The 10,797-nt window shown below is 63.1% G+C and overlaps 1 protein-coding gene across 1 annotated transcript; it reads right to left on the bottom strand.

Annotated features, from left to right (window-relative positions):
* Positions 1 to 2: 2 nt before the first annotated feature.
* On the bottom strand, positions 3 to 9,690 carry EPHX2 (epoxide hydrolase 2). Its single transcript, XM_059834610.1, has 19 exons — positions 9,638 to 9,690; positions 8,235 to 8,319; positions 7,934 to 8,093; positions 7,086 to 7,276; positions 6,848 to 6,970; positions 6,463 to 6,537; positions 6,034 to 6,129; positions 5,652 to 5,730; positions 5,443 to 5,477; positions 5,313 to 5,339; positions 3,264 to 3,349; positions 2,992 to 3,103; positions 2,592 to 2,666; positions 1,215 to 1,260; positions 1,019 to 1,121; positions 712 to 781; positions 564 to 644; positions 190 to 248; positions 3 to 89 (listed from the first exon to the last, which is right to left on the bottom strand). The coding sequence occupies exons 2-19, from the start codon at positions 8,298 to 8,300 to the stop codon at positions 5 to 7; spliced, it is 1,569 nt and encodes a 522-aa protein (XP_059690593.1). The 5' UTR covers positions 8,301 to 8,319; positions 9,638 to 9,690; the 3' UTR covers positions 3 to 4.
* Between the last annotated feature and the right edge of the window lie 1,107 nt (positions 9,691 to 10,797).

The following is a 10,797-nucleotide window of genomic DNA, read 5'->3' as shown; positions in this document are numbered from 1 at the left end:
CCGCTCACAGCCTGGAGATCTTGGGTGGGGGGGTGTCGGGGGGGAGCCCCTCCAGCCACTCCACCAGGATCCTGTTCAGTGCCGCCGGCCTGGGGGGACGGCAAAGAGCTGGGGTGGGATCTGGCTTCCCCCCGGAGAAGGGGGAGCCTGGCTCCGACGGAGCGAGGTCGTGCCCGCCGGCCGCGGTACCTCTCCATCTGCGTCCAGTGCCCGCACTCCTCGATGTGCTCCCGGCGCAGCTGCGGGATCTTTGCAGGGATGCAGGAGAGCGGAGAGGGGTTGGTTCGTGCCAGGATCCGGCACGCTGGGCACCAGGAGAGCCCAGCCCGGGCTGTCCCTGCTTCCCCAGCTCTTCGTTTTGGCAGGAGAGAAGGCAAATACCCCCCTCTCCCCTCCCCGTATCAGCCTGTCCCCCCTTATCAAGTGGTGTCCCCATATCCGGGCCAAATCCAGCCCATCTCAGCATGATGGATCCCGTGGTGGGATCTTATGGAAGCGGGATGGCTTTGGTGCACGCCGGTCCCGGGCAGGGCTGGGGTGGGACGGGACGACGCTTGGCTTACCCACTCCTCCATGCCCCTGCTCATGCTGGGATGCAGCACCATGTCCTTCCCGGCCGTGACCATCAGCGCTGGCATTGTGATCTATAGGGGACACAGGTGACAAGGTGGGGTCTGCAAATGCTCCCCGCAGGGCAGGATCAGTCCCCACCTTCCTGTCCTTGGCAGAGAGTGCCCAGCGCCAGTTGGGTCGCATGTTGCGGTACCAGTTCAAGGGGCCACTGGGAGAGACGGGAACGGGGTGGAGATGCTGGGACTCAGCTCCTGCCGACGCCACGGCGGGGACCATCCCGCTGCCCGCGGCACAGCCGGCATGGGAAGAGCCTGCAAGGGAAAAGCAGCCTCCCCCGGCCAGCCTCGCCCCTTCTTGGGGTTATAATGCAAAGCCTCGGTGGGTTTGGGGGTCCCCCTTCTGCAGCAGGGGGGTACCCCACCAGCCCCCCGGGCTCCTGCCCTACCTGAAGCCGGATTTCTGGAAGCGCTGGATGTAGTATTGTAGCTCGGGGCCGTGCAGGATCTGGCTGGCGGGGGGGTTTTCAGGGAAGCCCACCAGCAGCCCCCCTGCAACGAGAGGCACAGCACCGCTGCCAGGTCCCACCCGTGGCATCCCCCCCCGCAGCATCCCCGCCCCACAGCGAGGTCTCCCCCCCTTACCTCGCTCCCGGACCCGGTGGAAGTTGAGCGCGAAGGGCAGGCGGTCCTGCGGAGAGAGGGGACCGAGGGCAGAGAGCAGCACCGCACCCAGGGGGGAAACTCATCCCGGGGGGGCTCCCCGTGGCTGCCAGGCAGGTTTGGGGCTCCCCTCCGCGCCCGGAGCCAACATCGAGCATCGCTGCATCCCGAGGGATGCAGGAACCGACTGCGCAGCCCTGGGACACAGAGCCGGGAGTGGGCACGGAGCATCACTGCATCCCGAGGGATGCAGGAACTGACCACGCAGCCCTGGGACACAGAGCCGGGAGTGGGCACGGAGCATCACTGCATCCCGAGGGATGTAGGAACCGACCGCGCAGCCCTGGGACACAGAGCCGGGAGCAGGCACAGAGCATCGCTGCATCCCGAGGGATGCAGGAACCGACTGCGCAGCCCTGGGACACAGAGCCGGGAGCGGGCACGGAGCATCACTGCATCCCGAGCGATGCAGGAACCGACCACGCAGCCCTGGGACACAGAGCCGGGAGCGGGCACGGAGCATCACTGCATCCCGAGGGATGCAGGAACCGACCACGCAGCCCTGGGACACAGAGCCGGGAGCGGGCATGGAGCATCGCTGCACCCCGAGGGATGCAGGAACCGACCACGCAGCCCTGGGACACAGAGCCGGGAGCGGGCATGGAGCATCGCTGCACCCCGAGGGATGCAGGAACCAACCGCGCAGCCCTGGGACACAGAGCCGGGAGCAGCCGGCGGGGATGGCAGAAGGATGCCGCTGGCGAGGCATGGCCTCCTGCGTGCTCCCGGGGCGCTGTTATTTTAAACCTCAAAGGTTTTCACCCTGAAGCGAGACATTAACATTTGCAGGGGTTAAGGAAGCGAGCGGCACTGGCACTGCGAGGGCAGGGGGAGAGCAGGAGCCCCTGCCAGGCCACGCCGAGACAGTCACCCCACAAATTTGCTGTTCCCTGGGCTGGCTCTCCCCCCACCAGGCAGCACAGCCTTCTAGAGGTCTTCTCGATCCTTAGTCAGGGTCAGCTTTGAGTCCTAAAGAGGTGTGGGCCCTGCTCCGCTGCTCACAAGGATGCGTTCACTCTGGTCCCTACTGATGGCTGACTGCAGACTTTGCTGCGGACAGGTAGCAAAAGGATGGCAGACACGGGGTGGGGCGTGCCTGAGGGTCACTGGGGGCCACTGCAAAGCCACTCCCGAAGCTTTTGGCTCCTGGCACAGGCGAGGTGGAAGGAGAGCGGGTGCCACAGGCAGAGCCCCAACAAGGCTAGCAGGGCTTGGAGAGGACATCAGGCTGGGTTGGCCATGGGCAGGCTGCGAAGCCCTCTGCTCCCGCCCCAGGTCCACCCTCAGCCCCACACCTACCTCCGGGCGCGTGGAGCGGATCAGGACCTTCAGGGTCCGGCCTACGTCCTTCTCGAGCTCTGCCTCTGCGACGCCCTGCACAGGGGGGCGAGGGAGCACCGCGGGTGATGCCAACCCTCCCCAGGGACCCAACCCACCCCGGGGCCGGATCCTGCCGCCCATCGGGGCTCGGCTGGAGGATGGGGATGGTTTTTTGCCGAGGGAACAAGGTCTGGCAGGGGGATCACAACCCATTTGCAGCCGGGGTGACAGCGAGAGCCCCACGGTTTGGCACCCGGCTATGGGGCAGGCGATGCCCGGCCATGAGCTGGGGACCCCGACACAGGCACGTCCCCGTACCCCGGGGGGGTGTAAGCCCCAAAAGAGGGGTGAAGGATAAAATTGGTGGTTCTGGACTCACCGGCTCCTGGAAGTAGAACTGGTAATCAAAGGTGGGATAGGTCTTCATCTTCTCCACGATGTCCACGGTGGGGTCGGCGGGTCGGTACGGGGTGTTCAGCGAGGCCACGGCTCTGGGACATCATGGGGGGGGGGACAGAGTCAGCGTGGCACCCGGATTTGGGGTGCCCAGCGTGAGCCAGGGCTTTGCTGTAGGGACAGGATAGGATCCGGGGTACCCCATGCCCCTGGGGGGGATGCGGGGAGGGGTACGGCCGGTCCCCAAGGACCCACCTCACCCTCTCGGGGTAGAAGAGAGCCATGTTCCAGACCACGGCACCGCCCCAGTCGTGGCCGACCAGCACAACCTGCGGGATGCCCTGCGGGGAGGGGGGCCGTGAGCCCGCGCCCCCGCGGCTGCACCCCAAAAAGCAGCACCCGAGAGGCGATTTGCCTTCCTCCGAAGCAGCAAACAGATCAGAAAACAGCAATATTTTCCTTTTTTCCCCCTTTTTTTGGTTTTTTCCTTTTTTTCCCCCCAAGCAACAGGCGTTACCTGATCCCCCGGCGCAATTTACTCTGACTTAATTAAACATTTCAAGTACATGGGCCCTCCGGAGGAAAGGGGTTTGGTATTATCCACCAAAAACATGTCTGGAGGCTGCTCGTCCCCTGGGATCACCCGTACGGGTCCCCCCCACCGCTGCCCATCGCATGGGGTGGTATCGACACAGCCGAATAAATCCCCAGCCCCTCTGGGAAGGGGCTCACAGCATCCCCCAGAGCCGGCCGGATCCTGCCCGGAGCTGGGCACGCCAAGCTTGCCATTCCCCCCTGCTCCATTCCTTTTTCCTGACCCCGCTGGGCACCTACAAATAAATCCAATTAAACCCCCCCGCTCCTGACAATGTAGCAGCTGGTTCATAATTAGCTGATATTTAGAAGTGTAATTAAAATTCCCTCCCGGCGGACGCGGCTCGGGGCCGGCTGCGTGCCGTTGAGCGCTGCTCGCTGCCATCCGACGGCGTGAAACCCAGCGTCTGAGACCCCCCCCAAGGCGGGCAGAGGGTTTGGGGGGGGGTCCCGGCAGCTCCCACCTCTGATGTGGGGCTGAGTGGGTCCCCTCCGCGCTGATGGGTTTCATCCCACCATCCCTAACCATCACCGTGCCAGCTCCTGGACCGCTCTGCATCCCAGATACGGGCTCAAATGACACGTGAAGCTTCGTGAAGTCATTTATCTTCCCTGAAGTCCCCCAGGGTGTCCCAGGGAGGGAGAAGGAGCCCCCCGGGGGGGAGAGGAGCAGGGAAAACCAAAGTCCCATCCGTATGGGATGCCACGACCTCACGCCCCATCTACAAGCTCACCCCGAAGCAAAGTGGGTGCCCGCCCGCTCGCGAGGCTGCGCATCAACGGGCGCCTTTCTATCCATTTTCCTTATCATTTTTAATCCCGCGTGAAGGCAATTCCCCAGCAAAAAAAAAAAATCACGGTGATTTATCCTCGCCTGCTCGGCACCAAACCGCAGCCGCAGCCCCCGGCTTGGTCCCCTGCCGAAAACCCGTCCCTGCTCCGATGCCAGCACAAAACCACCACCGCTCCTCACACGAGGAGCCCTTGCGAAACCTCAGGGGCTTTTTTTTTTTTCCCTTGTTCCTCGAGTTGGCTTTTTTTTTTAGCACTGTGCTTTTTGAAGGACTCGTTCCCTTGGCAGCCATTTCGCAAGGAAAAAGCCCTGAAGATGTTGGCAGGCTCTGCCTCCCCACCCCCCCACTTCATCTCTTTTAAAAGGCGCAAAAATCAACCCCATCCCCTCGCCGGGATGGGAATTAAACCTGCAGCTCCCAAACCCAAGTGGATCGATGCCGAGGTGACACCGGATTCAAGCCGTGCCGAGGGGCAGCGTTGGTCCCCCGGCCGTCCCAGCCACGGGGGAACTGCTCCGGTTGGGGTTTACGGGGGGGCAGAGGGGATGCAGCCCAGCATCCTTCTCCACGAGTATCTCACCAGCTTACCAAAACCCAAAACAGGCACCACCAGCTCACCTCCCCGTCCTCAGCGCGGACACAAGGTCCAGGAGAAGGCGACGCAGAGCTGGAGACCCTCCCAGGGATGGGTTCTCCCCACCGGCAATGGGTTGTATGAAAAGCCCCATCCCTAAAATCCCACCCCACATGGAACACGAAGTCAGGGCTTGGTGCTACCCCAAGGGTTTTGGACCAAAGTTACCGGGGAGCTCAGATGTCCCAGCGTGGGACAAAGTCACCGAGAAGCTCCGCTGCACGGGAAGGAAGAGGCGAAGGGCAGCCAAGAAGGAGGGACCCATCGTGGGGGGCTCCTCACCAGTTTGTCCAGGAAAACCACCAGGTCCTGGGGAAGGGAGGAGAGAAAGGGTCAGGTCCTGCCCGGGGCCATGCCCTACCAGCCCACACCGCACTCATCCTGCCCGCGTCCGTACCCTGCAGCTCCTCACCTTGCATATCTGCTCCTGGGAATATTCTTTTACGTCTGCACGAAAGACATCATCGCCATCATTTTAACATCCACGCGTTTCTAAGGATGTATCTTGCCTCCATCCGAGCTGCCGGGGCTGCAGGAGGAGCGGGACAGCTTCCACCCCCCCAAGGCAGCTCCAGCCCCGTACACCCCCGTCCGTCCCCCCCCCCAGTCAACCCAGCTCACCCGGCGGGGCTGTGGACTCCCCGTAGCCCTTCATCTCCAGAGCGATCACCCTGAAGCCGGCATCAGCCAAAGCTGGGATCTAGGAGGGAAAGCAGCAGTCTCCGGAGGATGCGGAGACCCCCAGACCCCCCTTCCCCTGATGCCAGCACCCATCCTGCATCTGCCCACCCCAGCGTGCCCGGACACGTCCCCAGGAGGGCGGACGCGGGCTGGTGAGGGGAACACTCCCGGGCTGTGTCCCGTGTCCCGCAAGGCTCAAGGCAGGATGGTGGGACCACCACAGGACCCCCCCAGGAGTGGTGGCCGTGCACCCCCTCCGCCGCGCTCCAGCATCCCACCACCAGTCCCCGTGGTCCACCCTCCTCCCCGTCTCCTCCATCACCTGGTAGCGCCAGGAGAGCCAGGACTCGGGGAAGCCGTGGCAGAGGCAGACGACGGGGCCGTGCCCCATTTCCACGAAGTGCAGCTGGACGCCGGGCTGGAAGGGACGGAGAGCCCTCGCCGGCTGCGGGTGGCACGGCTTCACCCCCCCCAACCCTCCACCCACCGCTGGCCACCAGGCGTGGGAGCCCCCCACCCTCTCCGGCCCGGCATCCCGGAGCCACACGAGCATGTTTTGGCCCCTGGGCTGGATGAAGACCTCAACGATGGGGCAGCTCAGCATCCCTCACCCAGAGCAGCCCACGCAGGAGGGTGGACAACCCAACAAGCCACCCCTCGGCTGGTACATCCTTCCACGGGGCTCAACACCCTCCCCAGGACACCTGCCCCCCCCCAAAAGCCTGGGAACAGCTTGTCCCCTTCGCCCTACCCGGATGGGCACGTATCCGTGGGTCACATCGGATGGATCGCATGCAGTTGGCAGCGGCTCTTCTTCGCTGTGAAGCTGCGGGGTGAGGAGGACAGAGCGAGCTCCTGAGCAAGGCTGGAGCTCCACGGGACACCCCCCCGCCCCGCCGCTGGTGGGACACCCGTGCGTTTGAGATGGACACGGCTCAGCAGGTCCCGGGGATGAGGACACCACGGGGCGGGCAGGAGATCACAGCCCCCGTCCCCTTCGTTTCCAAAGCCACCCACAAGTCCTGCACCAGCACCGCATCACGGCAAGACCCAGAAGCCCGAGCCCATCCCTCCCAGCTCTCCAGGGATCCCCAGGAGAGCAGGGGAGAGAGGGGACCCCGACCACCTCTACATGCCTGGACGCCCGAGAGCTCCTCCAGCTCCTTCAGGACGGTTTCGGTGTCCCTGACGAGGACGGTGGCCATGCCCATCTCTTGGGCCGGCTTCAAGTTCTCCCCGATGTCGTCCAGGAGGATGACCTGGAGATACGCCCGTGAGAGCCGGGCTCAGCGCCCCGGGAAAGGGCAGTCGCTGGGCTTTGGGTGCCCACAGGGCCCCCCCCGCCATGCCCTATTTTTGGGGTGGTGGCCGTACCTCCTGCGGCTTCACCCGTAGCGCATCCAGGGCGTAGGCGTAGATCTCGGGATCCGGCTTCCGCGCTCCGAGCCGGCAGGACTCGATCACCAGGTCGAAGTGGCGGCGCAGCAGGTTCATCAGCGTGGCCGTGAAGAGCCGCCCGGCGCTGTCGTCCACCCAGTTGTTGGTGAGGACGCAGGTCTTAAATCCTAGGGAAGGGCAGAGCAGGGAGCGCTGGTTATCCCACTCCGGCTCTCCCGCAAGCGTTTGGTTTCACCTCCCCAGCCACGTTTCTCAGACCTTCTGTCCTGGTTTCACCCGGGATAGAGTTAATTTTCTTCCTAGTAGCTGGTATAGCACTGTGTTTTGGATTTAGGATGGGAGTGATGTCGATAACACACTAACACGCCTAAAATCTGATTTGTGAAGCTCTGTCCGGACCAGGACACGCTGGCAGGAGGTAAAAGGAAGCTCAGCAGGAGCTTATGCCCAATTTGTACTTCCAGAAAAGCAAAGCTCGACTGTCCCAACGCGAGCGGGACGTGAGCGGGAGCTCGGGCACGCTGAGATGCTGAGGACTGAGCCGCTGGACCGGCCACGGCGCGGGGCGAAGGGCTACGGCGTCCTGCTAATTGCTGGCCGGGTGCTAACGTGTGTGATGGATTTGGTAGCAGGGCTCGGAGTATCTCCCGAGAGGTGCTGAGAGAGCGCTTTGATGACGGTGAGGGACCGTGCAGGGACCCCCATGGTGGGACCGACCAGGGACTCTGTGGTGGGACCGACCAGGGACCCCCGTGGCACCTGCCCGGGAGGGGAGCAGCACCCTTACTCCACCACCTCTTGCTCAACAGCCCCCCAGCACCCACCGTTCCTCCGCAGCACCCTTGCTGCCCGCAGAAGGGGGGCATTGACCGTCCCCTCGGCCGCCATCTCCTCGAAGGCTCGGGCGACGGAGAAGGCGGGCGGCAAGGCGATGCCCGAGGCGGAGGCGTGCTGCCTGCAGCCCTCTTCCATCTCCGAAAAGAGCTGGAAAACACCCACGCCGTCATTCCATCGACTCCCCGAAAATTAAAGCGCAGCCCATCCTGGAGCATGGTCCCGTCGGCTCCTTCCCGAACCGCATCCGAGCCGCCGGCGATGCTCCGCGACTGGTACCCGAGGGCTCACCTGGGACAGGGTGATCTGTCCCCTCATGGCTTTGGCATAAGGACTGTCGGAGCCGCCGGCAAACATGACCTGTCGCAAGAAATTCCTGCCAGGCAAAAGAGGAGAGGTCAGTCGGGGTGTGGAGGGGACACCCCAATACCGGGGGGGTGTGTTGGGGCACTATGGGGAAGGGGATGCTCCGTGCCGGGGATACGGAGCTCCATCCTCCAATGGAGGACCGGAGCATCACTTCATTACAGGAGCGGGCGATCGCTGCCCATTTGTTTCCGCTGGCAGCTCAATTACTTCGCCCTGCAGATAGAGGAGCAGGGAGCTTTGCCAGGAATTAAAAAAGAAAAAAAGGAAATAATGCGGAGTGGGGTATTTTGTAAGCTGTAGCTGAGGGAAAATAATTTGCCCCTAACACAAGATCACAAAAGGCCTTCTCAAGCGGCAATAAAACAAGATTACAGCCACTGGCTTTACGACAAAGCGCTCCTCCGAGTCGATAAAAACGCAGCTCGGTTAAAAATAAAGCGGCTTTACCTGTTCCAGCAGGATTGCCATCAGTTTTTTTTTTAATATAAAGCGAAGCAAAAAAAATGTTTGATGGCCTGATAATCTGGGAATTTATTGCTCCATCTGCTCCACGTCCTCCAGCATTTAGTTATTCAATATTTTATTCTTTTTTTAACTCCCTGCTGGTTTTTTTTAACACCCCACGCGCTGCCGGGAAATCCCGACGTGTCGGGCGCTGCAAACGGACAGAACCTGTTCCACTCCTGTTTGGGAGCTTTTGGGATTACTAATCCGCAAACACCCCCTATTAAATGGGGCAAAGGGTTCACCAGGACTTGAGAGGCTGTTTGGGATCCGCTCGGGGGTCTGACGCTTTGGGTTTGAGCTCTGGCTCATGCACTGAGTTGTGTCCGGTCTCAGCGCTGGGGCAGGGATGGGCTTAATTAATTATCCGGCTTGATTAATTATTAGTTGCTCTTCTTACCACTTCTGCCAACGTCCTCTATGGCAATCCTGCCTCTCTGGGGATTAGTTTTAACCCCTGACCTGCACCCCGCATCCAGGACAGGGCCACCCCCCCACACCCCACATCCAGTACAGGACCCCACCCAGCCTGCACCCCACATCCAGGCAGGAGGTCACCAGCCTGCACCCCAGATATACACAGGGACCTCGACTTGCACCCCACATCCAGGACAGGGGGGGCCCAGCCTGCACCCCACACCCAGCCCGCTCCTCCTGCTAGGGGGGCCCCAGCCGCGCACACCCCGCGCGGGCGGCGGCAGCACACACAGTATTGTCGCTTCGTCTCTACGTGTCTCCGGCCGAGCGGCGACTCGCCGAAGCTCGGGCGGACGAGTGCCGCCAGGTCGGGCCGGGCCGGGTTAGGCCGGGCCAGGCCGTACCTGGGCAGAGCGCAGTCCCGCTCGCAGGAGCCCAGGAAGTGCTGCAGGCCGGGCCCGAAGAGCACGCCGCCAAGGTCGAACAACACGGCCCGCCGCGCCATGGCCGACCCGCCGCCGCCGGTACCCGGGCTCGAACCCGCGGCCCTGACGCCGCCAGCGCTGAGGCCCCTCCACCGCCCCGCAGGCCCCGCCCCCGAGGCCTCGCCCCGCCCCCTGTCTGGGCGCCGCGCTGGGTCCTAGCGCCGCCGTTCGGCGCCCGTCACGGAGGGTGCCCTCCGGGACGCCTGGGACCCCTCCCCGGGGCACCCCCGCACGGGGACACCCCTCTCCGTCCCACCAGCACCCTCCAGGTCCCGTGGGGCTGTGGGAACCCCGGCCCCCACGTCTGTGGGTGGCAGCCCACCGGCCCCCCGCTGCTGTGGGTGCCCGTGGGTGCCCCCCTCGCCACCCACTCCCTGCCGCTGCTCCCCGGGGTTTGGCCCATTAACGGGGAGCCCGGGACCCCCCTCAGCTCCCGCAGCACCCCAGGGTGCAGCAGCACCCGCTGACCCAACCTGCCTGCACCCACCTCCGAGGGGCCTCCTGGGGCTGGAGGTGGGAAGGGGCAGGGGTGCGCAGGCAGGACTGGCCGCGTGCCGCAGGCGTGCACACGCATGTCCGCGCACACGCGCTCACATGCACACACATGCACGCACACACGCCTGCATACATGCACGAGCGCATGCACACGCATGCGCACGTGCGCGCCTACATGCGTGCAGCATGCACGCATATGTGCACACACACGCGCACGTGCGCACCTACATGCGTGCACGGATGCACACATATGTGCACACATATGCATACGTGCGCACCTGCATGCATGCATCATGCACACATATATGCATACATGTGCACATGTGCGCACCTACATGCATGCACCATGCACGCATATACGCACATATATGCACACGTGTGCACCTACATGCATGCACGCATGCACACGTATATGCACACATATGCACACATGCGCACCTACATGCATGCACGCACGCACACATATATGCATACACATGCACATGTGCGCACCTACATGCATGCACCATGCACGTATATGTGCACACGTGCACACGTGTGCACCTACATGCATGCACGCATGCACACATATATGCACACATATG

This window comes from Gavia stellata, chromosome 2 (genome assembly GCF_030936135.1).
Source record: "Gavia stellata isolate bGavSte3 chromosome 2, bGavSte3.hap2, whole genome shotgun sequence".
NCBI classification, from domain to species: domain Eukaryota; kingdom Metazoa; phylum Chordata; class Aves; order Gaviiformes; family Gaviidae; genus Gavia; species Gavia stellata.
Note: the sequence above shows the minus strand (reverse complement) of the source record. Positions and strands in the feature narration are given on the sequence as shown.

Bases quoted from the DNA above. Each gene is read 5' to 3' on its own strand.
- EPHX2 (XM_059834610.1), bottom strand. From the start codon at position 8,300: ATGTTTGCCGGCGGCTCCGACAGTCCTTATGCCAAAGCCATGAGGGGA. The intron at 6,130-6,462 runs GTAGGGCGAAGG...CGTCCCTTCCAG, and splicing joins ACGGATACGTGCCCATCCGG to CCCGGCGTCCAGCTGCACTT. The intron at 5,340-5,442 runs GTGAGGAGCTGC...TCCCTTCCCCAG, and splicing joins CCCAGGAGCAGATATGCAAG to GACCTGGTGGTTTTCCTGGA.